General features: G+C 48.6%; 2 protein-coding genes across 2 annotated transcripts in view; both read right to left on the bottom strand.

Moving 5' to 3' along the window:
- The window catches only part of LOC133129546 (chloride intracellular channel protein 5-like), a 21,594-nt gene extending 13,071 nt beyond the window's left edge, over nucleotides 1-8,523 (bottom strand). Inside the window, exon 1 of the mRNA XM_061243712.1 lies at nucleotides 7,811-8,523. Within this exon, the coding sequence (XP_061099696.1) occupies nucleotides 7,811-8,494 (684 nt within the window). The 5' untranslated portion in view covers nucleotides 8,495-8,523. The remainder of the gene's footprint in view (nucleotides 1-7,810) is intronic.
- Nucleotides 8,524-9,590: 1,067 nt separating this feature from the next.
- On the bottom strand, nucleotides 9,591-20,043 carry LOC133129484 (equilibrative nucleobase transporter 1-like). Its single transcript, XM_061243613.1, has 12 exons — nucleotides 19,896-20,043; nucleotides 16,971-17,100; nucleotides 16,106-16,152; nucleotides 15,470-15,546; nucleotides 14,541-14,633; nucleotides 13,667-13,806; nucleotides 12,684-12,907; nucleotides 11,969-12,112; nucleotides 11,706-11,813; nucleotides 11,432-11,618; nucleotides 10,345-10,468; nucleotides 9,591-10,095 (listed from the first exon to the last, which is right to left on the bottom strand). The coding sequence occupies exons 1-12, from the start codon at nucleotides 20,041-20,043 to the stop codon at nucleotides 9,985-9,987; spliced, it is 1,533 nt and encodes a 510-aa protein (XP_061099597.1). The 3' UTR covers nucleotides 9,591-9,984.
- Nucleotides 20,044-25,294: the final 5,251 nt, after the last annotated feature.

Genomic DNA, 25,294 nt, shown 5'->3' with positions numbered 1-25,294 from the left:
CCCCTACTGTCCTCATCTAAATCAATCAAAACTGCCACTCAAGCCCAGCTGACAACATCCACCACTGATCTTCCCCAGACTCCTATCCCACCCGTCTCAAACCCTATGCTTCAGTCATTCTGCATTTCTCATCGAAAACAACAAGAAGTGTAGAAGATCCCCGACAAGTGAACAGCATCAAATCCATAAATAGCAAATAAATAGCAGTTGTGAAGCAGTAATAGTTAATATATCTGTCCTATGGACAGGCTCTCGCACATTAAAATCATTTTTTAAATGTATCATTTTCATAACTCCATTACTTTCAAACAGAAATATGGCATCCACTGAAGCGTTGTGCGATTCGTTGTGCGATTCGTTGTGCGATTCGTTGTGCGATTCGTTGTGCGGTTCGTTGTGCGGTTCGTTGTGCGATTCGTTGTGCGATTCGTTGTGCGATTCGTTGTGCGGTTCGTTGTGCGGTTCGTTGTGCGATTCGTTGTGCGATTCGTTGTGCGGTTCGTTGTGCGATTCGTTGTGCGATTCGTTGTGCGATTCGTTGTGCGGTTCGTTGTGCGATTCGTTGTGCGATTCGTTGTGCGATTCGTTGTGCGATTCGTTGTGCGGTTCGTTGTGCGATTCGTTGTGCGATTCGTTGTGCGATTCGTTGTGCGATTCGTTGTGCGATTCGTTGTGCGATTCGTTGTGCGATTCGTTGTGCGGTTCGTTGTGCGGTTCGTTGTGCGATTCGTTGTGCGAATCGTTGTGCGATTCGTTGTGCAGTTCGTTGTGCGATTCGTTGTGCGGTTCGTTGTGCGGTTCGTTGTGCGATTCGTTGTGCGATTCGTTGCCTGAATGAACAGCCAGACGTCAGACTCCCGTGTGAGTGCAAAGGTGGGCGTTTCTGCTGATCACCAGAATACACTCAGTGGCAATGGACTGTGGAAATCACGCTTAAACATTAATGAAAAGTTTTATTTGCTGGACTCAATGAGCTACAAAACGTGCAGAACGAGAGTCAGCCGCAGTGAGTACAGAGCCTCCTGACCGGGTTATTTTAGGGACTGAACACAGACCTCTGGATTGAAAGAAAAAAAATATCAATTTTTGTTTGTTTGTTTTAAACTTTGCCCCAAACTAGAGTCTGACGTGTAGAATGCTCATTGATCACTGTCAGAAAAATAACAACTAATTGACCCTTATATTGAGACTTTTTGCTAAATAAGACGAAAATATTGCCAGTGAGAAAAGTCAGTTTGACTCATTTCTGGATTTGCCAAATCAAGCTAATATTTTCTACTTCAGAGAAAAAAACTTATCTTAAGTCTTATTAAAAGACTAAAACGCTTGCTAAATGCTTGTAGCATTATTGTCTGCAGCATAACACGATACTTAAGCATTTTTTTTACTTCAAAACACTGTTTGGAAAAATGTCTCAAAATCAGTGCTACAGGGATTCCTGCCCATGCTACAAGGGGATACTTAAGTACCCTCCCACGACAGCAGAAGGTATTATCAGAGGACTGAGCACTGATTGAATCACACGGCCTTTCCCTCAAGGTGCTCTCTCAGTTGTGCTAATCTAATCTCGGCGGTTAATCTAGTCAATGGACCTTTTCAAAGGCCAGTTTATAGTGTCGCTGGACTGATATCGCAGAACGTTCGTGGGCACTCTGCCGTCGGCCGACGTAGACCGCGGTTGTTGTCCTGAGAAACGTACTCCAGTCGGCCAATAATATAAACCTGATGTCACTGTGAACAGCTACACCCACCGCACGTCCAGTGACAGGTCACACGGACACGCTGTCACACGGACACGCTGTCACACGGACACGCTGTCACACAAACACTCTGTCACACGGACACTCTGTCACACGGACACGCTGTCACACGGACACGCTGTCACACAAACACTCTGTCACACAAACACTCTGTCACACGGACACGCTGTCACACGGACACGCTGTCACACAAACACTCTGTCACACGGACACGCTGTCACACAAACACTCTGTCACACAAACACTCTGTCACACGGACACGCTGTCACACAAACACTCTGTCACACGGACACGCTGTCACACGGACACGCTGTCACACGGACACTCTGTCACACGGACACGCTGTCACACAAACACTCTGTCACACAGACACGCTGTCACACGGACACGCTGTCACACGGACACGCTGTCACACAAACACTCTGTCACACGGACACGCTGTCACACGGACACTCTGTCACACGGACACGCTGTCACACAGACACTCTGTCACACGGACACGCTGTCACACGGACACTCTGTCACACGGACACGCTGTCACACGGACACGCTGTCACACGGACACGCTGTCACACAAACACTCTGTCACACGGACACGCTGTCACACAGACACTCTGTCACACGGACACGCTGTCACACAGACACTCTGTCACACGGACACGCTGTCACACGGACACTCTGTCACACGGACACGCTGTCACACGGACACGCTGTCACACGGACACGCTGTCACACGGACACTCCTGAGGCCTGAGGGCAGCCAGCCGTGTGTCAGCCTGTTTGTTACTCTCTGATCTAACGGCCACAGGAAGCCGGAGTGAAGAATAACGTGAATTAAAGGCTTGCTGACCTTAATGCACAAACAGGGGTGTTAAGAGGAACCCTGAGGAGCTGGGCAGAGGGGGGGGGGGGGGGCTGCAGACAGTGACGGACCAGCAGGTCATGTGATCATGTGATCAGAGTTGAATCACGCCCGGTATTAGCCTCATCATCATCATCATCATCATCGTCATCATCGTTATCGCTGTCCCAGCTACCACCTGTCCTGGGTAGCAACACGGGGGGGGGGGGGGAGTCACCACAGAGTGGGGGGGGCACAGGCAGCACAGCCCAGACAGGGCACTGGGACATTCCAATGAGTCCAATTCTAAATTTAGAGGGTCTAGAATTATCTGCTGTAGGAAGGTGAGTGTGCACGTGTGTGTGTGTGTGTGTGAGGGTGTTCTGATTGGTTCACAGGTAGCTCACGATTAACTAATTTTGGTGTTTCCAGAAACTGGAACAAATAGCCAAAATTTTCTGAACTTTATTTAACAGGTCAAAATAACAAGCATTGACAAGCCACACAGGCTCAGTAGTAAATATGAGCTAGACCAGGGCAGTGTTTGAGGGACATTATCTGGCAGCAGAATGTGTGTGTGGGGGCATTATTTAGCAGGACAGTGAGTTTGAGGGGGCAGTATTTAACAGGGAAGTTTGAATATGAGGGTGCATTATTTAGCAGGGCAGTTTGAGTGTGAAGGTACAGTATTATCTGGCATGACAGTGAGTGAGGGGGCAGTATTTTGCAGGACAATGAGTGTTAGGGGGCAGTATTTGGCATGACAGTGAGTATGAGGGTGCAGTATTTGGCAGGACAGTGTATAAGGGGGCAGTATTTAGCAGGGAGGCTTGAGTGTGAAAGGACGCCGCCCACTACATTATTAACGGCGTTTCACACACACAGCGCTCGGGAAGAGGCGTTCTCTGTATTCGATCACCCACGGGACAGTTAGGAGAGGAAGACTCCTTCCTCAATTATTGATGGCTCAAAGTCCGTTGTGGCGTGGGAATATTGGTTTTCAGGGGTTTTTTTGTTTCTCTCTTTCTCTCCAGTGGTTAGCAATATAGGTGAGCTAGGTGTGAGTTGTGAGTTAGCTGACCAGGACATGCCCTGTTAATCTACAAAAACATTATAATTCATACATGGGGCTTCCGTGTGCCTGTACATAGATTGCATGTGGAAGCAAAGACTGTCTACTTGTGAAAAGCCTGCAATATCTGACCCTGTGTTTTAGTTTGCAGAGCTCTATAGTACGTACTCCTACTGTAGGAGCATTTGCTCCTGAGTATTGATGCGCACTAACTGGGAAAATAATTTAGGAGCACAACTACTAATTGGCATGCATCAGTGCGCTGAAAAAGTTTTCAATTTGCAGTTTTATTTTGTAAAGCACTTTGTACCTATTGTTTTTAAAAGTGCTATATTATTATTATTATTATTATTATTATTATAATATTGCTCGTGTGGCACAGGGGATCTCTGTTGAGGGTGGGGTCTCCTGCAATCTCAAACGGACCCCTATGACCGGGGGTCTCTCAGATGTTTCAGGTGTCTGTTCCAATGCCTGTTGGAAAAACTGCAGTACAAACCACAAACCCACCCTTCAGATTCCAACTTTCGCTCTCAGAATCTCAGCTGAGTTTCCAGGAAACGCAACAGGCTCTGATTTTTACACAAGAGAAGCAGCGAAGTGCCGGTGGATCATTAACGTAGCCAGGGCCAGGCAACTGCACGAAGTGTACGGCGGAGATTGGGCAATTATTAATCTGCGTGAGCGAATCACGACATTCCAGCACAGGGGGGTTAACTCAATTCTTCATATGCTGCATTCCTATACACACAAGAATACTACAGAGAGGACTATAACGGGCAGAGACCGACAGTGTGTTTGTCTGAGCGGTCCCTAAATACATTACTTTGGGGTCTCTGATGCCCTCTGCTGGTCAGTAGAATGTAGGATGTCAAAAAATGTACAAATGTCAAAATTTGGATACTGGCTCGCAGGAGATTCAAGTTTTCTGTGCAATTCCCCTGAAGCCGGTTTTCCAGGCAACCGATTTCCTCTCAAATTTCCCAAAGCTTATTTAATCTGCAGGGCTGCCATGGATAGTTTTGTTAATGACTTACGGTTGTAATTAAAATGTCAAATCACCTAAGCAAGGCGTGACGAGAGGAAAAACAGCCAGTGAGAAAAAAAGAAAAGAAACGAAAACGCACTACTAGCATCCACTAACTTTACTGTGGAAAACAACTCGGTTATTATCAGTTTAAATAGCATATTAACAATCGGCTTGAGTTTGACAAGAAAACAGCGCAGAGAGTGCAAGAGCCCCCTTGTGGTGAAACATGCAAACCACAACGTAAATCCAGCTGTCTTCATCCCTGCTCGTTCTGAACGGAGTTTCGTTTCTGTCCGTCAGCAATAACTGTGGCGGTGACATTATTACAATTGTCATTTACACGCATTCATTCGCCATTCCTGGGCTGGACTGCATGAGCAATCCCAAGGAAAACACAGTTAAGGGGGGTTTTGGAGTTGGAGCAAGTTATTAAAATATTTGCCCCAGGCTATGGAAAATTTGTAAACCTGGAAAATTTGAATACCCTGTTGGAACGCAGATCTGTGTCTTGTCATGTAAATATGAATACATTCTTAGCAAATTTTAAAAAACGCATTTCCTTCAAATTGGCTGAAATGCAGACTAGCTGACAGAGAAGGGGTGGCAGGTTCTGTCGCAATGGCTCTCGAAATAACTCACCCAGCAACCCCCACGGCAACAGTGAACACACACCGCCGGAACACACCTTTGAACCTTCCACAATGGCATTCGCTCGCCAGTAACCCAGAGGAGTCCCTTCAGCGAATCCCCTCCTCCCTCGCACAAGCTAGCCGACGACTTTAAATCGCGAAAGCAAATTTCTCGTTTTTTTTTTTTCATTTGGAAAAGTCTCATTATTTCAGCTGTGGGCTAGTGTGACCACTGGCACATCGATTCAGCCACAGGCTGCACAATGTCTTGCACGTGTGACAAACATCGTCTCCATCCTTTCTGGGTTAATATTTCTCAGGTTTATGCTCAGTTGTGGACAGAGGCCCCACCCTCGGTTGTCCACACATCACTTCTCTCTGAAGGATATTGTGCTCTGGAAAATGATTTCCAAGAGTGCTCTCTTCTCATGTCACTTTTTGAACGTTCCTCTCAGGCAGGGCCCTTGGGATCGTCCTAATGCACGCACATACAAATGTACACACATATACACATATATACATACTCACACACACACTCTCTCCCTCACACACACACACACACACACACACACGTGAGATTTATTGTGGGACTATTTTATGATACAGAGTAGCTATACCTGCCACACCCAGTCATAAAGACCCACAATGCTCAGCAGAACTTCAGCAAGAGTGAAGCCTCTCCAACTAACTCTCCCTGTAATTCCAGAACTGCCTATAGACCCAGGGGGCAATGGCAAGCCCTACAGACGCAGGGGGCATGAGCAAGCCCTACAGACGCAGGGGGCATGAGCAAGCCCTACAGACGCAGGGGGCATGAGCAAGCCCTACAGACGCAGGGGGCATGAGCACGCCGGCACTGTATCAGTGTATAAGGAATGGGTCTGAAATTAGTGTGGGAGTAAGGAGTGGGTCTCGGTCTGTGGGTGTTGGTAACAGGTTAATAATTAGACTGTCTCTCCGCACTAAAAGCCTTCAAATGTCACGGCTGAAAAAAAAAAGGTTTGCGCTGTATTTGCGAGAGTGTGCTCACGCAGAAGGGGTTAATCTCGGGTTAAGCACTTTGTTGTTGACAATGACTGCAGTTTCTGTCGTATCCACCCTGTTGTAAAATCCAGCCAAGCCAGCTTGGCCAGCTTGGACATGAGCTGATGTAGCTGGGGATGAGCTGGTGAACGAGCTAGCTGGCAGCTACTGGCCAAACCATGTTGAGCTGGGAGCTGGTCTGAACTGGTCACCCAGCTAAACCACGTTGAGCTGGGAGCTGGTCTGAACTGGTCACCCAGCTAAACCATGTCGAGCTGGGAGCTGGTCTGAACTGGTCAACCAGCTAAACCATGTCGAGCTGGGAGCTGGCCTGAACTGGTCAACCAGCTACTAGCTGTTTCAAAATGTAGTTTCAGTTTTTGTTTTTTTTTCAGCAAAGGTACTCATTCCTTACCACTTCACAGCACCTCCTATTTACACAAGGCGTACCCCTGTCGAGTCTGAAGTGGAGGCACTTTGACCGATGCACTTATATTTGTCCCAGTATTGACATGGACGGACGTCCCAGCCCTGCGGGGGAGCTGCCCCCCTAACACTGCAGCCCTAATTCTGCAATCCGAGTCATTGTTTTCTCCTTCTGCCCCCCATCGGTAGTCTATTAATGAACACAGCGTACACACTGATAACGGTAAAAAAAAGTTTTTCTCTCCCTTGTATGGGTCCCCACTGCTCCTGCAGACTTCACCCGCTCAGCCTGATAACGGTTAATGATTAGACTCCCCAACAGGCCCTTTCTCCGGCACTGCCATCCACCAAGACAGCGCCAAAGTCAAGGATGTCATCTAGACAATCAGTCTGTCATATCTGCACAACTCTCTCATGCCGTATCCATTAGCAACACCTCGCGACCTCTACTGTAAATAGCTGTTCTTGATTTTATAGTGGATATTGACTGCAGGTTGGCTTTGATTGGATTTTAAAAGGATTCCTTTCCACCAGCAGGGTTCAGAAAGTCACACACAGGGAAGGGTACACTCTATTCCGCATGCTGTAGATAACCTTACGTTTCCCTGACCTACAGATTCTGCAAAACCCTGCCCCTGTTGCTTTGCGCAGTTCGTTGAACTTCGCCGGTGACTGTTTGCTTTTCGAGCGTTCGGTTATCGCTCCGCTTCCGTTACATGTAGCGCGCGCGTTCAGAGCGCAAAGGGCGCGTTGTCCGCCGCCGAACGGCCCTCTGAACGCCGCGCGGTCGTAAAAACCGCGCTATCAAACCCCGATCTGACCTTGACCGACAACGCAAGGTCCTCAGACAGCGCTGCACGTCTTAAAGCCGTCGCTCAAAAACTACTTGAAGTGCGGAACAGAGTACACCGCTGCGCGTGAAGCCGCATCGCTTTTAAAAACGGCGGTGAAATAGCTGCTACGGTTTTAAGGTGTTAAAAATGAATGAGCGCTGTCGCACAGCGGTGACACGTGACGGCGGTCTCTTACCCGCACGAAGAGGGAGATTTCGGGCTGGCCCAGGTCCGGGACGTCCTCCCCGGCGTCGCTGTCCGGCGCTTTGAGGCTGTAGTCCACGGCCTCGGCGACCTCGCCCGTCTGCCCCTCCGACAGCGTGTAGGCCATCAGCATGTCGCTGTCCCCGTCGATGGCCGGGTCGTCTCCGTGCTCGGAGGAGGAGGAGGAGGAGGACGAGGAGGAGGACGAGGAGGAAGACCCGGCGGGCTCCGCGCCGTCTCCGTTCACCTCCTCCGGGACCTCCACCTCCTCCGCCTTCACCTCCTCCGCCTTCGCCTCCTCCGCCTTCGCCTCCTCCATCTCCTCCGCCTTCTCCTCCTCCTCCTTCTCCGCCTCGTCCTCCGACGATGAGGACGAGCTGGACGAGCTGCCCTTCCTCGCGGCCTTGGCCTCCTCATCGCTGTCGCTGGACGACCCGTCGCCGGCCTTCTTGCCGCCCTCCTCTCCCTCTCTGGTGTCCATGTAGTCGGGCGACCCGCGCTCCCCGCCCTCCCCCGGGCCGGCGTGCACCTGTACCTCGCTGTAGACCGCCTCGCCCCCGTCACCGGGGCTCTCGTAGACAGCGCCCGGGTTCTCGTACTTGGCTTCGGGCGGATCGGGGATCTCGTACATGTTCTCCTCCTTGGGGTTCTCGTAGACGTTGCCGTCGTTGTCCATGTTTCTCTCTCTCTCTCCGGGTGTGTGTGCGCGCGGGTCGTTCTGCGTTGTCCCTGCGTTGGTAGGAGGCGAGCAGGTGTTGGGAGTTGTTCACTCCAGGGGGACTTTGGCCGTTGTGACGCCCCTGGCGTGGGAGACGCTGCGCATGAGCGGTTTGCAGCTCCAGGAGGGAAGGGACTTTGATCAGTCCCTGTGCAGGTAAGGGCGTGATTGCGAGAGAGAGAGAGAGAGGGGGGAGGAGAGAGAAAGGGAGAGGGGAGCGAGAGAGCGGAGAAAGGGGGAGGAGAGAGGGAAATCACTGCAATGTTAAAAAACAAGGTCATTTTCCCTGTGTTCATTTGTTTGTTTAAAAGAGAAGAATAAGCAGTGCTACAATGTACTGTAGGTATGTATAGACGAATGGTGGTCTTATACTTTGTATTTGTTTCAGCCCGGGTACACTAGCTAAAGGAACTCAACTAAACCATTCGCTAAGGGGTTTTCCCCTTCCACCCCTACAGTGGATGGAAGTAGACAATGTTTTACTGATCCAGGGGGTGGTTGTGATACTGGTGTGCAAGAGGGTCTAATCAGGTGGCATAAACCTGTTAAAATGTAGCTTGAAGTTTGAATGGATTTCAAAATTGTATTGACAAAGGCCCATAGCAATATAACAATGGTGGAAGGCTAGTGGCTGGCAGGGGTGACAGAAAACTAAGCTTCACGTGTGTGTTTCATCCATAAATAAGAGTATGTTTTATAAAACATGCCCAAGTTGTCTCCAAAAAGGATTACTCACCCTAATGAACCTGCATCACATTATGCCTGTAGCATAGCGGTTAAGGACCTGCAAGGTCGCCGGTTCGATCCCCGGTGTAGCCACAATAAGATCCGCACAGCCGTTGGGCCCTTGAGCAAGGCCCTTAACCCTGCATTGCTCCAGGGGAGGACTGTCTCCTGCTTAGTCTAATCAACTGTACGTCGCTCTGGATGAAAGCGTCAGCCAAATGACATGTAATGTAACGTCATTTAAAATGGAACTTTTTACACAAATTAGGTTAACCACAACCCCAAGAGCCAGTGGAATCGATAGCAAGTCTTTATTAGCAAGGTCGTATTACATCACGGTTTCTTGTACGATATAAATATGAATTATAAACAATAATTTCAGACATCAGGTGGACAGAGTGGATGGGGTTAAAAACATAATCACGGCAACGGGCACAAGACGAGACGGCTTGAAGAAGGCGTGTCGCTCTCATTCGGGCCGCCGAGGGACGGGGTACGGGCGGTACATCTAATACGACTACCTCCAATTGAATCAGACGAGGTACAATTGGCTACCAAATTGGGAGAAAAAGGGAAAAATCTGGAAAAAATGTAAAAAAAAAAACAAAACAGTATGACCCAGCTTAAAACGCATCTCCAGTGAAGGGCCTGGCTGGGGAGGGAGAGGATTCTCTGGAATGTTCTCAGAAATGAGGCTTTGTCATGGCGCAGCCAGGCAGTTGCTAGGAGGGGTTTAGACTGCAGCGGTGGGCAGCCAGTCGTCGGCAGTGGAGGTAGATGAAGAGAGGGTAGATGAAGCTGAGTAGGGTCACAAAAGTGAGCCCAACAAACACCTGGAGGGAGAAACACAGGTAAGACAGGTAAGGAAGTCTTCCAGCTGATTATCACCCCCATGCCCGTTACACCCCTCGTTCAGCTCCAGCTAAAACCTTATTAAACTGTGGAAAGGAACATAATTTAGGACCGGATACACGGGCGTGACGATGACCTTCCTAGACTTTGTGCTCATGAATTTGAGCTCTGAATTTCATAATTTAAAAAAGGCTAAACTAACAGACAGGCTGAGGATGTGTGTGACTCACATACAGAGGGTCTCCCTGCAGGATGTCAGTGACGACAATCATCAGGGGGTAGTGCAGGAGCACCACGAACGTGCACAGGAATGTGATGAGACCGTGCAACCGTCCGTAAAAATAGGAGGGAAACCTAAAGAGAGACAGAGATAATGACCTTCTGATTACTCACTTTCATATCCCTAATACAGCTCATCAGATACCCCTCCACAGAACACTGATACCCCTCACAAGATACCCCTCCACAGAACACTAATACCCCTCACCAGAACACCAATACCCCTCACCAGAACACTGATACCTTTCCACAGAACACTGATACCCCTCACCAGAACACTAATACCCCTCCACAGAACACTGATACCCTTCTCCACACAGGTAATAGCCCTACTCAGAACACTGAAAGCCTTCCCCACACAGGTAATAGCCCTACTCAGAACACTGATACCCTTCCCCACACAGGTAATAGCCCTACTCAGAACACTGATACCCTTCCCCACACAGGTAATAGCCCTACTCAGAACACTGATACCCCTCCCCACACAGGTAATAGCCTTACTCAGAACACTGATACCCTTCCCCACACAGGTAATAGCCTTACTCAGAACACTGATGCCCCTCCCCACACAGGTAATAGCCTTACTCAGAACACTGATACCCCTCCCCACACAGGTAATAGCCTTACTCAGAACACTGATACCCCTCCCCACACAGGTAATAGCCCTACTCAGAACACTGATACCCCGCCCCACACAGGTAATAGCCCTACTCAGAACACTGATACCCTTCCCCACACAGATAATAGCCCTACTCAGAACACTGATACCCTTCCCCACACAGGTAATAGCCCTACTCAGAACACTGATACCCTTCCCCACACAGGTAATAGCCTTACTCAGAACACTGATACCCTTCCCCACACAGGTAATAGCCCTACTCAGAACACTGATACCCCTCCCCACACAGGTAATAGCCCTACTCAGAACACTGATACCCTTCCCCACACAGGTAATAGCCCTACTCAGAACACTGATACCCCTCCCCACACAGGTAATAGCCCTCCCCGGATGAGTAATGTCCCTCCCCAGACACTTACGCGATGCTGATTAAGGCCGAGTTACCGGAATAGAGGAAGGAGATGCAGGTGACCTGCAGGGCAAAGGTGAGGTACTGCAGAGGGAGCACCGGGATGGAGGCGCACACGCAGAAGAGGAGGCTAAGGAGAGCCGTGATGAAGAGGGAGAGAGCGGAGGATCGCAGGTCTGCCTCCTTCTCCGTCTCCCCTGGGGGAACGAGAGAAAGACATCGCTCAGCGTAAAACTCCCCGGGCCATTAAAACAGGGCTGCTCACGGGGGACACCTGTCCTCACCTGGGGCTCTCTGCTTGCCCTTGTTTCTGTCCATGATGCGTCCGTTCCAGGGAGCACAGAGCGCCCCACACAACTGCACGATGGCGAACGCATCGGTGTACCTGTTCACTGCAAGAGTTTATGCAGTACAGTATGTTAATACTACACAGAGAGGGGGCTAACACAGTACAATACATTAACACAGCACTGAAATGGGGGGGGGTTCGTACATCTGAAATGGGGGGGTGTTTGTACACCTGAAATGGGGGAGGCGGGGTTTGTACCGTGGACGACGTTTCCATCTGCCAGGTGGGTGATCATGGAATTCAGAGACACGTAGAGAAATTCACACGTTAAGCGACACGCCGAGAACCAGACCAAGTGGGAGAGAAAGAACCAGGAGAGGACACAGCTCCTGAAACTTGGTCCTGAGAGAGAGAGAGAGAGAGAGGAGGGGGAGAGAGGGAGAGAGGGAGGGGGGGAGAGAGAGAGGAGGGGGAGAGAGGGAGGGAGAGGGAGAGAGGGGGGGAGGGAGAGAGAGGGAGAGGTTGTAAAATCATTTTAACGCAGTGTGTACTGGCTGCATTTCGTGAATATTGAGGCCCAAAGATGAGCCACCTCAGGAACCTCAAGAAACCCAAACACACCTATAATTCTTCACAAACAGTGGTATACCCCCACCCTCCTGCCAATCTCTCATTGCTGGAGAGACGTCCAATACAGAACCGACCGATACAGTAATCCTCACCGAGGGGACAGCCAACAGTGAAACGTCTACACGGACATCATTAGCAAAACATTCACACGTGACACGTGAGCAATGCTTTCACGAGCCACGCCCTCCTGTAACACGTTCTAACTTCTCCCAGGGCACCATTTCCACCAGTGCCTCATCTCCGGATGGAAAAAGTGAAAGGATTAACAAAGATGCCCTGGCCGTGTCAAAGGAACAGATGGTAGCCAGAAACTCGGAAACCAAAGTGGGGGAAAAGTGTTCACCGTTGACTGCTGAGCTTTGGGGTGGCCGTGGCCATGGCTGATAGGGGGCAGTCTCTCTCTCCATTGCCCTCTGCGCATTCCCATTGGCCGGTGCCTTCCCCGATTCCTCCTGCGCATTCCCATTGGCCGGTGTCATCCCCACCTCCTCCTGTGCATTCCCATTGGCCGGTGTCATCCCCACCTCCTCCTGTGCCGTGCCATTGGACTGGCCACAGCAGGCTGTTCTGAAAGTGTTCGGGTGACATTTGCTACAAATTACATTGGGCTTTACTCTGCTTTTCATTACTCCGGGGACAAAATTACTGAGCAAATTATCGAAGAGATCTATGCTTATTCATTCACATACCAGAAATTGTCTGCCAGAATTCAGTCACCCCATTGTACCAGAGCTATTCAAAAACATCTCCCAGAAACATTCACAAGGTGTGCAATAGTAGCTGCTAGTGAACTGACATCCGGTTAATTCCATCGATGGAGCAGGAGTGGGCACTGGGAGAGGAAGCAGTCATGTGCTCTCTCCAATTATTTACCTCCTTTTTTCCTCACATCTTTTCCTAGCTCCTATCTCCTAGCTCCATGCATCATGCAAGGAAAGGACTGAGGAATCAAGGAAATGTGCATCAGGCAAAAGGAATGTCCCTCGATTTCTGGTTTCAGTCAAGTAGACAAACCAAATTAGCCCCACGTGTAGCTGAGCACTGTGGTCTTGTACACCTCCAAGCAGTATGCATGGGAGTACAGCCCTCAAGCAATGGGCGGAGACAGTGGGGAGTGTGGAGACTGTCCAATGTATGTGCCCCAGGGCAGTGTGGGACTTGTAGATTGTAGCCATAACTATCCCTAAGGCAGTGGGTAATGATAGGCTAAATGAATGTATGTGCACCAGGGCAGTGTGGGACTTGTAGTTTGTACCCATAACTATCCCTAAGGCAGTGGACAGTGTTAATCTAAATGAGTGCATGTGTGGGAGTTGTAGTTTGTACCCATAAGTGTAGTTCTCAGGCAGGGGGTAGGGGATGTGGGTCTTGGGCAGGAGGAGGAACGTCCGGAGGACGTGGATGACACTGCAGGCGGAGATGAAGAGGAACGACGAGCGCAGAGAAACCCCTTTTTCATGCAGCACCTGCGGGGAGCGAGATCCCGAGATACTGCAACACATATATAACATACATAATACACACTCACCGAGCACTTTACTAGGTATTCATCCGACTTATTTTTTAAACTTCTACTGCTGTGTCCTATCCACTTAGATGTGTTGCGTGTTCAGAGTGTTCGGAGTGTTCCTTGAAAATTAAATTAAATATTTGCATTTACAAACTGGTGTACAGGTCTACCTAATAAAGTGATCATTGAGTGTGTGTGTGTGTGTGTGTGTGTGTGTATATATATATCCATCCATCCATCCATTATCTTAACCTGCTTATCCTGAACAGGGTCCCATGGGGGCTGGAGCCTATCCCAGCATACATTGGGCGAAAGGCAGGAATACACCCTGGACAGGTCGCCAGTCCATCGCAGGGCACGCACACCATTCACTCACACACTCATACCTACGGGCAATTTAGACTCTCCAATCAGCCTAACCTGCATGTCTTTGGACTGTGGGAGGAAACTGGACTACCCGGAGGAAACCCACGCAGACACGGTCATATGTGCTATATATATATATAGCACATATGACCACTTTATTAGGAAGAGTTGTCTGGCAGTCGGAGGGTTGCCAGTTCGATCCCGCCCTGGGTGTGTGTCCCTGAGCAAGACACCTAACCCCCAAATGCTCCATGCTTTGCATGGTGCCACGGATAAAAGCCAACCATTTACCATCATGGTAATGGCCTCAGGCTTCAGGCTTACCTTGACAATGAGGAAGACCCCTGAACCACTGCACGTCATCCCCGTGTGCAGAGCCATGATGGTAGATCGGTGGGAGCCAAATAAGTTGGACGTCTTCCGGGGAACACAAGCAAACACTTAAACCAAAGCCAAGCTGGTGACGAAAATAGCCCTCCAGGACTGGATATAAACCTGCAGACACTGCGGCCCTCCAGGACTGGAGTTAAACCTGTAGACACTGCGGCCCTCCAGGACTGGAGATAAACCTGCAGACACTGCGGCCCTCCAGGACTGGTGTTAAACCTGCAGACACTGCAGCCCTCCAGGACTGGAGTTAAACCTGCAGACACTGCGGCCCTCCAGGACTGGAGTTAAACCTGCAGACACTGCCGCCCTCCAGGACTGGAGTTAAACCTGCAGACACTGTGGCCCTCCAGGACTGGAGTTAAACCTGCAGACACTGCGGCCCTCCAGGACTGGAGTTAAACCTGCAGACACTGCGGCCCTCCAGGACTGGAGTTAAACCTGCAGACACTGCGGCCCTCCAGGACTGGAATTAAACCTGCAGACACTGCGGCCCTCCAGGACTGGAATTAAACCTGCAGACACTGCGGCCCTCCAGGACTGGAGTTAAACCTGCAGCCCTCCAGGACTGGAGTAAAACCTGTAGACACTGCGGCCCTCCAGGACTGGAGTCAAACCTCCAACCTTTGAGGTGCACAGGCAGTTCCCGTCACAATACATTGTACTGCCACTCTTCAGTAGATCTCTGCTCATTACTGACGACCATGAAATAAATCTATTCACTAACATTCATATCATTTTAAAACTTTCTTTTAAAAAACACATTTCCTTGAAAATGCTTGTAGATCTCAGCAGTATTTTACCCAGGTCTAAAGTGATATTCCCATGGTTTAAAATTGTGTTATATTTCTGAAAGCCGTGCCTACCTGAATATTAGTTATCATGAGTGTCAGTCCAGCTAAAATGATACAGAGAACAGCTGGGAAGACCAAGATGGGTACATCTGTGAGTGAGACAGAGTGGGGGGGGGGGCGTTCATGTAATGATGAAAATAAACAGAACAGTTACTTCAAAGCTTCGCAAGAACAACTCGAAAACCAAAGAAGAGCAAGGAGTACTGCACAATCCACAATCACCTGACCTCAACCCCACTGACAATCACCTGACCTCAACCCCACTGACAATCACCTGACCTCCACCCCACTGACAATCACCTGACCTCAACCCCACTGACAATCACCTGACCTCCACCCCACTGACAATCACCTGACCTCAACCCCACTGACAATCACCTGACCTCCACCCCACTGAACATTTATGGGGGCACTAGAAGACTGACAGAAGCCAAACATTGAGTAACATCACAAGATGTTCATTTGTAATGAAAAAGTTTGTACAAAAGAATGCAAAATAGAAGCATTTTCCCTGGTGGACCCCACTGTGCATTTTCTTTTTGAAATTATACATATTTTGTTTTTACTCAGCACAAAATTTCCACCATGCTCTAGCCCACCCTCAAATACAAATTACACATTTGTTACAATCAAAGACCAGCGGTTTACCTGCACTGGAGAAGGCCAGCATCAAAGTACCAGCGGTGTAGAGTGATCTGAAAATCAAATCATTGTGAGAAACTTGCTCTGTGTGTCATTACATAATCCAGCATTCCTGATGAGGACCGATCATGATTTTTTTTGACCGCGCTGAAGAATAGTCTGTCCCGGTGAACAGCCATTCGCGCTCCAAGGCCGAAACGACGATCGGGAGAAAAGTCGCGTAAAAGTCCTAAATTACCCAGTCTCTTCTTTGACAACAAAAGGCAAGAAGAAGAGATGGCCAAAATTGGCTAAAGAGGGTTACAAGAGCTACAGGTAAGAGGTGTCCGTTTTGTGTTCTCAAAACGGACACCTCTTACCTGTAGCTCTTGTAACCCTCTTTAGCCAATTTTGGCCAAAGGGCCGCAGTGTCTGCAGGTTTAACTCCAGTCCTGGAGGGCCGCAGTGTCTGCAGGTTTAACTCCAGTCCTGGAGGGCCGCAGTGTCTGCAGGTTTAACTCCAGTCCTGGAGGGCCGCAGTGTCTGCAGGTTTAACTCCAGTCCTGGAGGGCCGCAGTGTCTGCAGGTTTGACTCCAGTCCTGGAGGGCCGCAGTGTCTGCAGGTTTGACTCCAGTCCTGGAGGGCCGCAGTGTCTGCAGGTTTAACTCCAGTCCTGGAGGGCCGCAGTGTCTGCAGGTTTGACTCCAGTGCCTCGAGAGTTGAGAGGCACAGCGAAGGCAGCAATAATGACCTGATTGAATGTACTGTACTGCATTAGCCCTCTCTCTCAGTGCAGTGTTAATGTATTAGTCTGTGTTAGCCCTCTCAGGGCATTGTTACTGTCATTAACCTCTCTGTGCATGTTCTGCTGTGTCAAAGACAGTGACTTACATCACCAAAATCCTCGCTGCCATGGTGCCAAACTTGTCGAAGAATAATCCCATGGGAACTGCAAGCGTATTATTTACACATATGCCTATGGTGTAGACCAGAGACAGCCATGAGTCCTGAGCACTGCAGTCTGGGGAAGGAGAGAGAGGAGTTAGAGCGGCCAGTCTCAGCCAGCAGACCGCCCGCCGACATGAGCCAGGATGGCTCCTGGAGCCCCGAGGGATTTGGGAGCAGGTGAATCGTGGCCCCTCTCGACCGGACGCACGTTGTGGCTGGCCACCGCCTCCATCACCTGCCTGTGTGAATGCAGCCTTCATTGTAAGTCCAATTTGACGCCTGTATAACACACTCACTGCCCTGAACACGGCTGTACAACACACTCACTGCCCTGAACACGGCTGTGTAACACACTCACCGCCCTGAACACGGCTGTACAACACACTCACTGCCCTGAACACGGCTGTACAACACACTCACTGCCCTGAACACAGCTGTGTAACACACTCACTGCCCTGAACACGGCTGTACAACACACTCACTGCCCTGAACACGGCTGTGTAACACACTCACTGCCCTGAACACAGCTGTGTAACACACTCACTGCCCTGAACACGGCTGTACAACACACTCACTGCCCTGAACACGGCTGTACAACACACTCACTGCCCTGAACACGGCTGTACAACACACTCACTGCCCTGAACACAGCTGTGTAACACACTCACTGCCCTGAACACGGCTGTACAACACACTCACTGCCCTGAACACGGCTGTGTAACACACTCACTGCCCTGAACACAGCTGTGTAACACACTCACTGCCCTGAACACGGCTGTACAACACACTCACTGCCCTGAACACGGCTGTACAACACACTCACTGCCCTGAACACGGCTGTACAACACACTCACTGCCCTGAACACGGCTGTACAACACACTCACTGCCCTGAACACGGCTGTACAACACACTCACTGCCCTGAACACGGCTGTACAACACACTCACTGCCCTGAACACGGCTGTACAACACACTCACTGCCCTGAACACGGCTGTACAACACACTCACTGCCCTGAACACGGCTGTACAACACACTCACTGCCCTGAACACGGCTGTACAACACACTCACTGCCCTGAACACGGCTGTACAACACACTCACTGCCCTGAACACGGCTGTGTAACACACTCACTGCCCTGAACACGGCTGTACAACACACTCACTGCCCTGAACACGGCTGTGTAACACACTCACTGCCCTGAACACGGCTGTACAACACACTCACTGCCCTGAACACGGCTGTACAACACACTCACTGCCCTGAACACGGCTGTACAACACACTCACCGCCCTGAACACGGCTGTGTAACACACTCACTGCCCTGAACACGGCTGTGTAACACACTCACTGCCCTGAACACGGCTGTACAACACACTCACTGCCCTGAACACAGCTGTACAACACACTCACTGCCCTGAACACGGCTGTACAACACACTCACTGCCCTGAACACAGCTGTACAACACACTCACTGCCCTGAACACAGCTGTGCAACACACTCACTGCCCTGAACACGGCTGTACAACACACTCACTGCCCTGAACACAGCTGTGTAACACACTCACTGCCCTGAACACAGCTGTACAACACACTCACTGCCCTGAACACGGCTGTACAACACACTCACTGCCCTGAACACGGCTGTACAACACACTCACTGCCCTGAACACGGCTGTACAACACACTCACTGCCCTGAACACGGCTGTACAACACACTCACTGCCCTGAACACGGCTGTGTAACACACTCACTGCCCTGAACACGGCTGTACAACACACTCACTGCCCTGAACACGGCTGTACTACACACTCACTGCCCTGAACACGGCTGTGTAACACACTCACCGCCCTGAACACGGCTGTACAACACACTCACCGCCCTGAACACGGCTGTACAACACACTCACTGCCCTGAACACGGCTGTGTAACTGTAATATCCTGTATTCTGCCTGTTGGTTTATTCTGTGTTTTTGTTACCTTGTTATTCTTCATATTCATGCCTGGTTTCCGTTTACATTCATTGTTCATTGCACTCGTCTTCCCCTGTGATATCTGTCTTTACTATTGATTCACTATTCGGGTGTTTTCGGAATTTTCTGGTTTTCCACGATTCCTTCTCCGTCTCGGTTTACTTGCTTCTCGCTTTCTCTCCATTCATGTTTGTAGATAACACTAATCTACTAATCCTGACTAACAGAATTTGTACAGTACTAATTATATTAACACACTAATATGTTTGTCTAACTAGCTAACTAAGATTCACTAGTTTTGGGTATTTATAGTTTAATCATGTAACTAACATATTTACATTCTCCCTGTTTCTGCAGCTGTAGCTCCACCTCCCTGTCCTATCTCTGATTGCCTGCCTTAATTCTGCGAAGGGTTTGGACCTGTTCTCTATCACTACATTCCTTAAGTCTGTGCAATTGTCTACTCCCTAATCCGGAGCCGCTTGTATTCTACGTGAATCCAGTCCCGCATCTGTGTTCCTCCCTCATTATTGAATGATTGCCCTTTAATGTGTCTCACCTGATGTCTATTTGTCAGACTGCCCTCACCCCCATGCCCCGCCTAGGTTCTCATTCCTCTGTGTATGTAAGCCCCAGTCTTCCCCAAAATTCCAGAGCTAAATTGTGGACGCCTACATTTTTTTTGATTCGTGAAACACCCTTTTGCCCAACTTTCAGTTTTGCCTATTCCCTTCGGCTTTCTCTGCCTGTGGTTTTTGGTTTTTCCTTTTCCTTGTCCTCGCTTTGCTTACGACTCTCCCAACACACAGGTGTGACTTATTAACCTAAGGTGTTATACACCTGTGAACACAGCTGTATAACACTCACCTGTCAACACACTGCTGTATAACACTCACCTGTGAACACACTGCTGTTTGCGCTAGTGGCATTGACGCACAAGTCACTGTAGTAGCCCTCATCTTTGAGGACGAACACCAGGGAGGTCCAGCCCGTGAACGCCCCCGCAAAACACAGGCACTCCATCAACCCCGACACCAGGGTCATCCATCGAAGCGCAAATTTAGGAAATCCCGGCATTCTGTCTGCTGGCTGGTTTATAGTGGGTGCTTGGGAGTCTTGCAGTCTTGCAAAAGGACACAACCGGTTTTAGACAGAGCTGGTTTTGTGAAGAGTATTCGGACCGGCATCACCGATTGGCTGACAGTGGGCTGGAGGTGTGATTAGAGCAGGTAAAAATTAGAGCTGTTTTTACTGGGGAAAAACAGCTCTATATTTTCCAGGTTCTTTTACATTTTTAGAAAGAATATTTTGTGTTCTATTACTTTGATACTTTTTAATATGATTTTGTTTTGTTCAGAGGTACTTTGGACTAAAAGGCATCCTTTCGCAAGAGGGCATACGGTCTGAGGTACAGGGCTTTAAAAATATTTTTGCATACAAAAGCATATTCTTTTCTGTACAGTGACTGATCCGTAGAGGAATTTAAACACGAGGCAGTGAGCATTAAAGTTACAGTTTCTGTGCAAACATGGACCATGTTTAGTGAGAGAGTTCAACAGAATCTAATGCGCTCCATGTCATGGCATTATTCTGTCATTATTAATCCTCCGGGGTCTGAGGGCAAAATGAGGGAAACTGGTGACAGTGTCATGCTCTGACTACACAAGTCACTTGTGTCATTTTAATCAACTTTATATACAGCGATTCCAAAGTGTTTAATATATTTTGTTTTCGGCACAAACTCAGCTACAGTAATATGGTGACATTAAGTAGTTCAGAATCATATGTTGGTTCTAAATTGCTCTTGAATCACACAAATTGTAAAAAGTAGTTTTGTAGATACAGTAAGCTAAAATCGACATACACGATAAGATGACATACAGACGCATAGACTATTAACTTCTTTTGAGGTAATTTTTCCATCGCGGAACACGTTTCATTACGGAAAACGGCACGGATGACTAGATTTCATGAGTAAGTACATTTCTTCCGTGTGTACTCCAACTTCTCCAGCTTCGTTTAAATATTCAGCAAAATCCGCGTTTGTAAATTCCCCACACTCAATACACGCGTAAGGTGTAATGGCGTAGCCAGGATTCTAAAACTGGGTATCCTCGGACAGTCGATATTAGCATACTGCATCTATGTTCGGGGAAAAAGCATGAATAACTTTGTATGTAGTTTCTGTGGTGGTTTCAAATAATTCCTGAATCAAAGAAATTAACGGTTTCTGGCTTATGGCTCACTCAGTATTGCTTTGAGGAAAGGCTTTGTCTTAGACCAGGTAGCCTATGGAGGGACCAGGCCAGGTGTGAAAAGCCTACTTACCCGGCAGGATCGCAGACCACATAAATATTCATTGAAGAAAGGCCATTAGCAAAAAAACAGCTGAAGCTCTTGACCACATCTGTATACTTTTATGCATTTAGTTGCTGCCACATGATTGGCAGATTAAATAATTGCATTAACAAGCTGGTGCACAGGTGTACCGAATAGTCATCAGTAGTGTGTTAAAAAAGATATGTTAAAAAAGATATTGTCAAATGAGTTCACTGATATTTAATGTCATAATAAACACACATAGTTGTTGTGTCTCTAATGTTTTGTGCTCTGCCCCGCCAGGCTGATGGGTAATTTATAATAAGGGAAATATTGTTAAAAGTGGCTGTTTTCTTATGGGTCTGTACAGTTTTGGCTGTTTTAAAAAAATGCAATTCAGTTCCTCAGTTTCTGGGGAAACCAAGCAGTGGCTCTGAAGGACATTGAATAGCATTTGGCAACAATGACGGCCTCTGGAAATAATAGGCGTGGTGGGGGGAAAAAAGGGCCCGCATTGTTTGAAGGGGTTCAGCGTGGAAAAGGAGTCCAAATCAGTGTGATGCTGTACACTGCCAATCATAAGATGCGGTCTGGGGCGCGTCTGAAGACGGTTCATAATGTCTCTTTATAAGAATCAGTGGTTTATTACCGCTGTGTATGAGACAGAGAATGGAGTAGTCAGGCGATGTACTGTCTGTCTGTCTGTCTGTGGGCTGGGGATCGTGCACAAGTTCAGACAATCACAGTTCATTGGTTTCATCATTATGTCATCAATTGTATTCCAGCATGAACCCATCAGAAATTATGCTGTGGAGCAGAGGTAATTTCTCTCTCACACACACGCATGCACGCGCACATGCGCGCACACACACACACACACACACACAACTAGATGCCTATGGCCCCCAAGCAACGAGAGAAGCCGACTACAGGGACCAATAAGAGCCGAGATCATAACACCGCCCTCGTTTGCATTCCTGGCGCTCCGTGATTTGGATGAATTATTTAGCGTGCTTAAAGAGCGCGGCGTTCCCGGGAGGGAGCGGGAAAGTGGCTGGAAATTGCCCCGCTGTCAAAGCTCTGTGGCGAGTTCCGGAATTTTCCGCCGCCCGTGTCCGTAAAGTGCACCTGGGCCGCTGCAGAAGGTCTTTTGTCGGGTGCGATCCATCGCATCGTGGGAACATTCACGGGAGCCGGCTCTTATTTCACCACCATAAAGACACGGGAAGAAATCCATTCCCATACGTCTGACATTCCCGCACCGACCACATTCCCATACAGACCTATTCTTACCGCACCGTCCCTCCTACTGAACACTGATTTAATGGCTTAAGTTCTACACAGCTGCGTCCGCCTGTGTCCCTAACAATATTATTAATTTGGCCCTCGGATTGGTAGAGACCATAAAATTGAATAATAGATCTATGTAAATGTGCTGGTCCTCAAGTTGGTAATAAGATCCGCACAGCCGTTGGGCCCTTGAGCAAGGCCCTTAACCCTGCATTGCTCCAGGGGAGGACTGTACGTCGCTCTGGATAAGAGCGTCTGCCAAATGCCAATAATGTAATGTAATGTAGTGTGAGTGAGGACCTGCACTCAGTGTGAAGGAGGACAGGCCGTGGAACGGGGAGGGGGGATTAGGTACAGAGACGAGAGGACAATAGCCGGTCTGAGCTTTTTATCATTTCAATGAGAAAAAGACCCTCAGGCGATACCCCTTCACAATGCTTCACCCCCCTCCCGTCTGCCTGTCTCTCCCCTCATCTTTTTCTTTCCCCCGTTGCCTCTATCCCATTAATTTCTCATTCTCTCCTTCCCTCTATTCCTCCCTGAAATGTAAATTCATAATGCTTTACTGCCATGACAAGGCACAGCGTATGTTGCTGAAGCACAGGAAAGGACAGACCATTGAACACATGAACGCATACACTCACTCAGTGATTACTTTATTAGGTAGACCTGTGCACTAGCTGGAAAATGCAAATATTTAATCAGCCAATCATGTGGCAGCAACTAAATGCATAAACGTTTTTCAGAACAGCCAGAATGGGGAAGAAATGTGATCTACGTGACTTTGACCGTGGAATGATTGTTGGTGCCGGACAGGGTGGTTTGAATATCTCAGAAACTGCTGGAATTATTTAGCTGATGCTTTTAGCCAAAGCAATTTGCAGTTTATTTGTGGGGTTAAGGGCCTTGCTCAAGGGCCCAACAGCAGCACTAATCTTAATGTGGCTAGACTGAGGCTGGAACCACCAACGTTCCAGGTCCCAGTCAAACACCTTAGCCATGAGGCTAGAGGCTGCCCCAAATAACAATGTGGAATATTTAATCATGGCAAATTCACTCCCCATATAGTAATCAAGCTTTTCTCAGCAGGGATTAAACCAGGTCACCTGGCGTTGGGTTTTGACAGGCCATGACAGGTAAAGTCAGTGTCTGCTGTTTTTCCTGTTTGGATTCCCCGCATTCTAGCCCCCGGACATCAGAGAAGGAAGGGCACAGCACTCCAGACTACACCTGCTGGAGGTAATATTCTGAAGAGGTAATATTCAGTCAGGTAAACAGGCTACTCTAAGCTCCATTTTGATGGGACGAAAGTCTACAGTTAATGACAGAGGTCAGAGGGCCAGACTTGTCAAAAAATTCCAACGTAAATTACAACAGTGGTATGCAGAGGAGCATCTCTGAACACACAACGTGTCAAACCTCTTTGTGGATGGGCTACAGCAGCAGAAGTCCAAAACATAAGTCTAATAAATACCTAATAAAGTGCTCGCTGAGTGTATGTGAAGAAACCATGAGACAGTACATAAACGTGTGCTCCTCTCTAGGTTGCTGAGTTACAGGGAAAAGTTTTGTGAACAAGCGCAGTCTCATTGGCACAGACTGTCTCAAACGGTATTATTGTCCAGGGTTGCTGGGCCTGACTTTGGTTGAACTGTCACATCAGTTCTATACTTCCTGTGTCAGAGATAGAGTTCTCAAAGGACTGTGGGAACTGTAGTCCGGAGTCTGAAGCGGAGTGCTTTGAAGTCTCTGAAAGGGGTGGGAGGATAATGAGAGTTTCTGACACCCACAGAGTCTCAGGAAACGCACAGTCGTGCGCTGCTGAAGCAGTGTTCCGATGTCGTGGTCGTTTGGTATCGTCACAGCATATTGCTGTGTTAACGTTGCGGTGTTGCATTCGCATTGTGGTTTAGTAGTAGTCCGGTGTGGTGTTAGCATTGTGGTGTTGTGTTAGCATTATGCTATTATGTTGTGGTATTAGGGGTGTGCATTCCGAGTAATGTTGGTATTCGGTTATTCTACAGATATTCGGTTAATCGGGAATATAATTTGACATTCTGGACCATACCAAGATCACGGTTGCTTTTTTTTTTTTCCAATGCAATTACAGTTTTGTCGTTTAGACACTATAGACTAGTAAGCTATGTTATTATTGCATGCTGATAACTAACTGATATCATTAGTATTTGTCAATCTGTTTGCAAAACATCAGAGAATAAATTGGACTATAAACTGTAAACCATTGGAGAAGCTTTGTAGTAGTGTGGTGTTAGCGCTGTAGCTAGCGCTGTAGCTTTGTAGGAGTGGTGTTGTTAGCGCTGTAGCTTTGTAGTAGTGGTGTTGTTAGCGCTGTAGCTTTGTAGGAATGGTGTCGTTAGCGCTGTAGCTAGCGCTGTAGCTTTGTAGGAGTGGTGTCGTTAGCGCTGTAGCTCGTGCTGTAGCTTTGTAGTAGCGGTGTCGTTAGCGCTGTAGCTTTGTAGGAGCGGTGTCGTTAGCGCTGTAGCTTTGTAGGAGCGGTGTCGTTAGCGCTGTAGCTTTGTAGGAGCGGTGTCGTTAGCGCTGTAGCTTTGTAGGAGCGGTGTCGTTAGCGCTGTAGCTTTGTAGGAGCGGTGTCGTTAGCGCTGTAGCTTTGTAGGAGCGGTGTCGTTAGCGCTGTAGCTTTGTAGGAGCGGTGTCGTTAACGCTG

Source organism: Conger conger, chromosome 5, assembly GCF_963514075.1.
Source record: "Conger conger chromosome 5, fConCon1.1, whole genome shotgun sequence".
NCBI lineage: Eukaryota > Metazoa > Chordata > Actinopteri > Anguilliformes > Congridae > Conger > Conger conger.
This window is presented reverse-complemented; position numbering and strand designations above follow the sequence as displayed.

What these genes read in the sequence shown, in the direction of transcription:
- LOC133129484 (XM_061243613.1), bottom strand. Translation starts at nt 20,043, where the DNA reads ATGACCCTGGTGTCGGGGTTGATGGAGTGCCTGTGTTTTGCGGGGGCG. An exon ending in GCTGGCCTTCTCCAGTGCAG is followed by an intron (nt 15,547 to 16,105) that starts GTAAACCGCTGG and finishes TCTCACTCACAG; the next exon opens with ATGTACCCATCTTGGTCTTC. An exon ending in GGGCAAGCAGAGAGCCCCAG is followed by an intron (nt 11,619 to 11,705) that starts GTGAGGACAGGT and finishes TCGTTCCCCCAG; the next exon opens with GGGAGACGGAGAAGGAGGCA.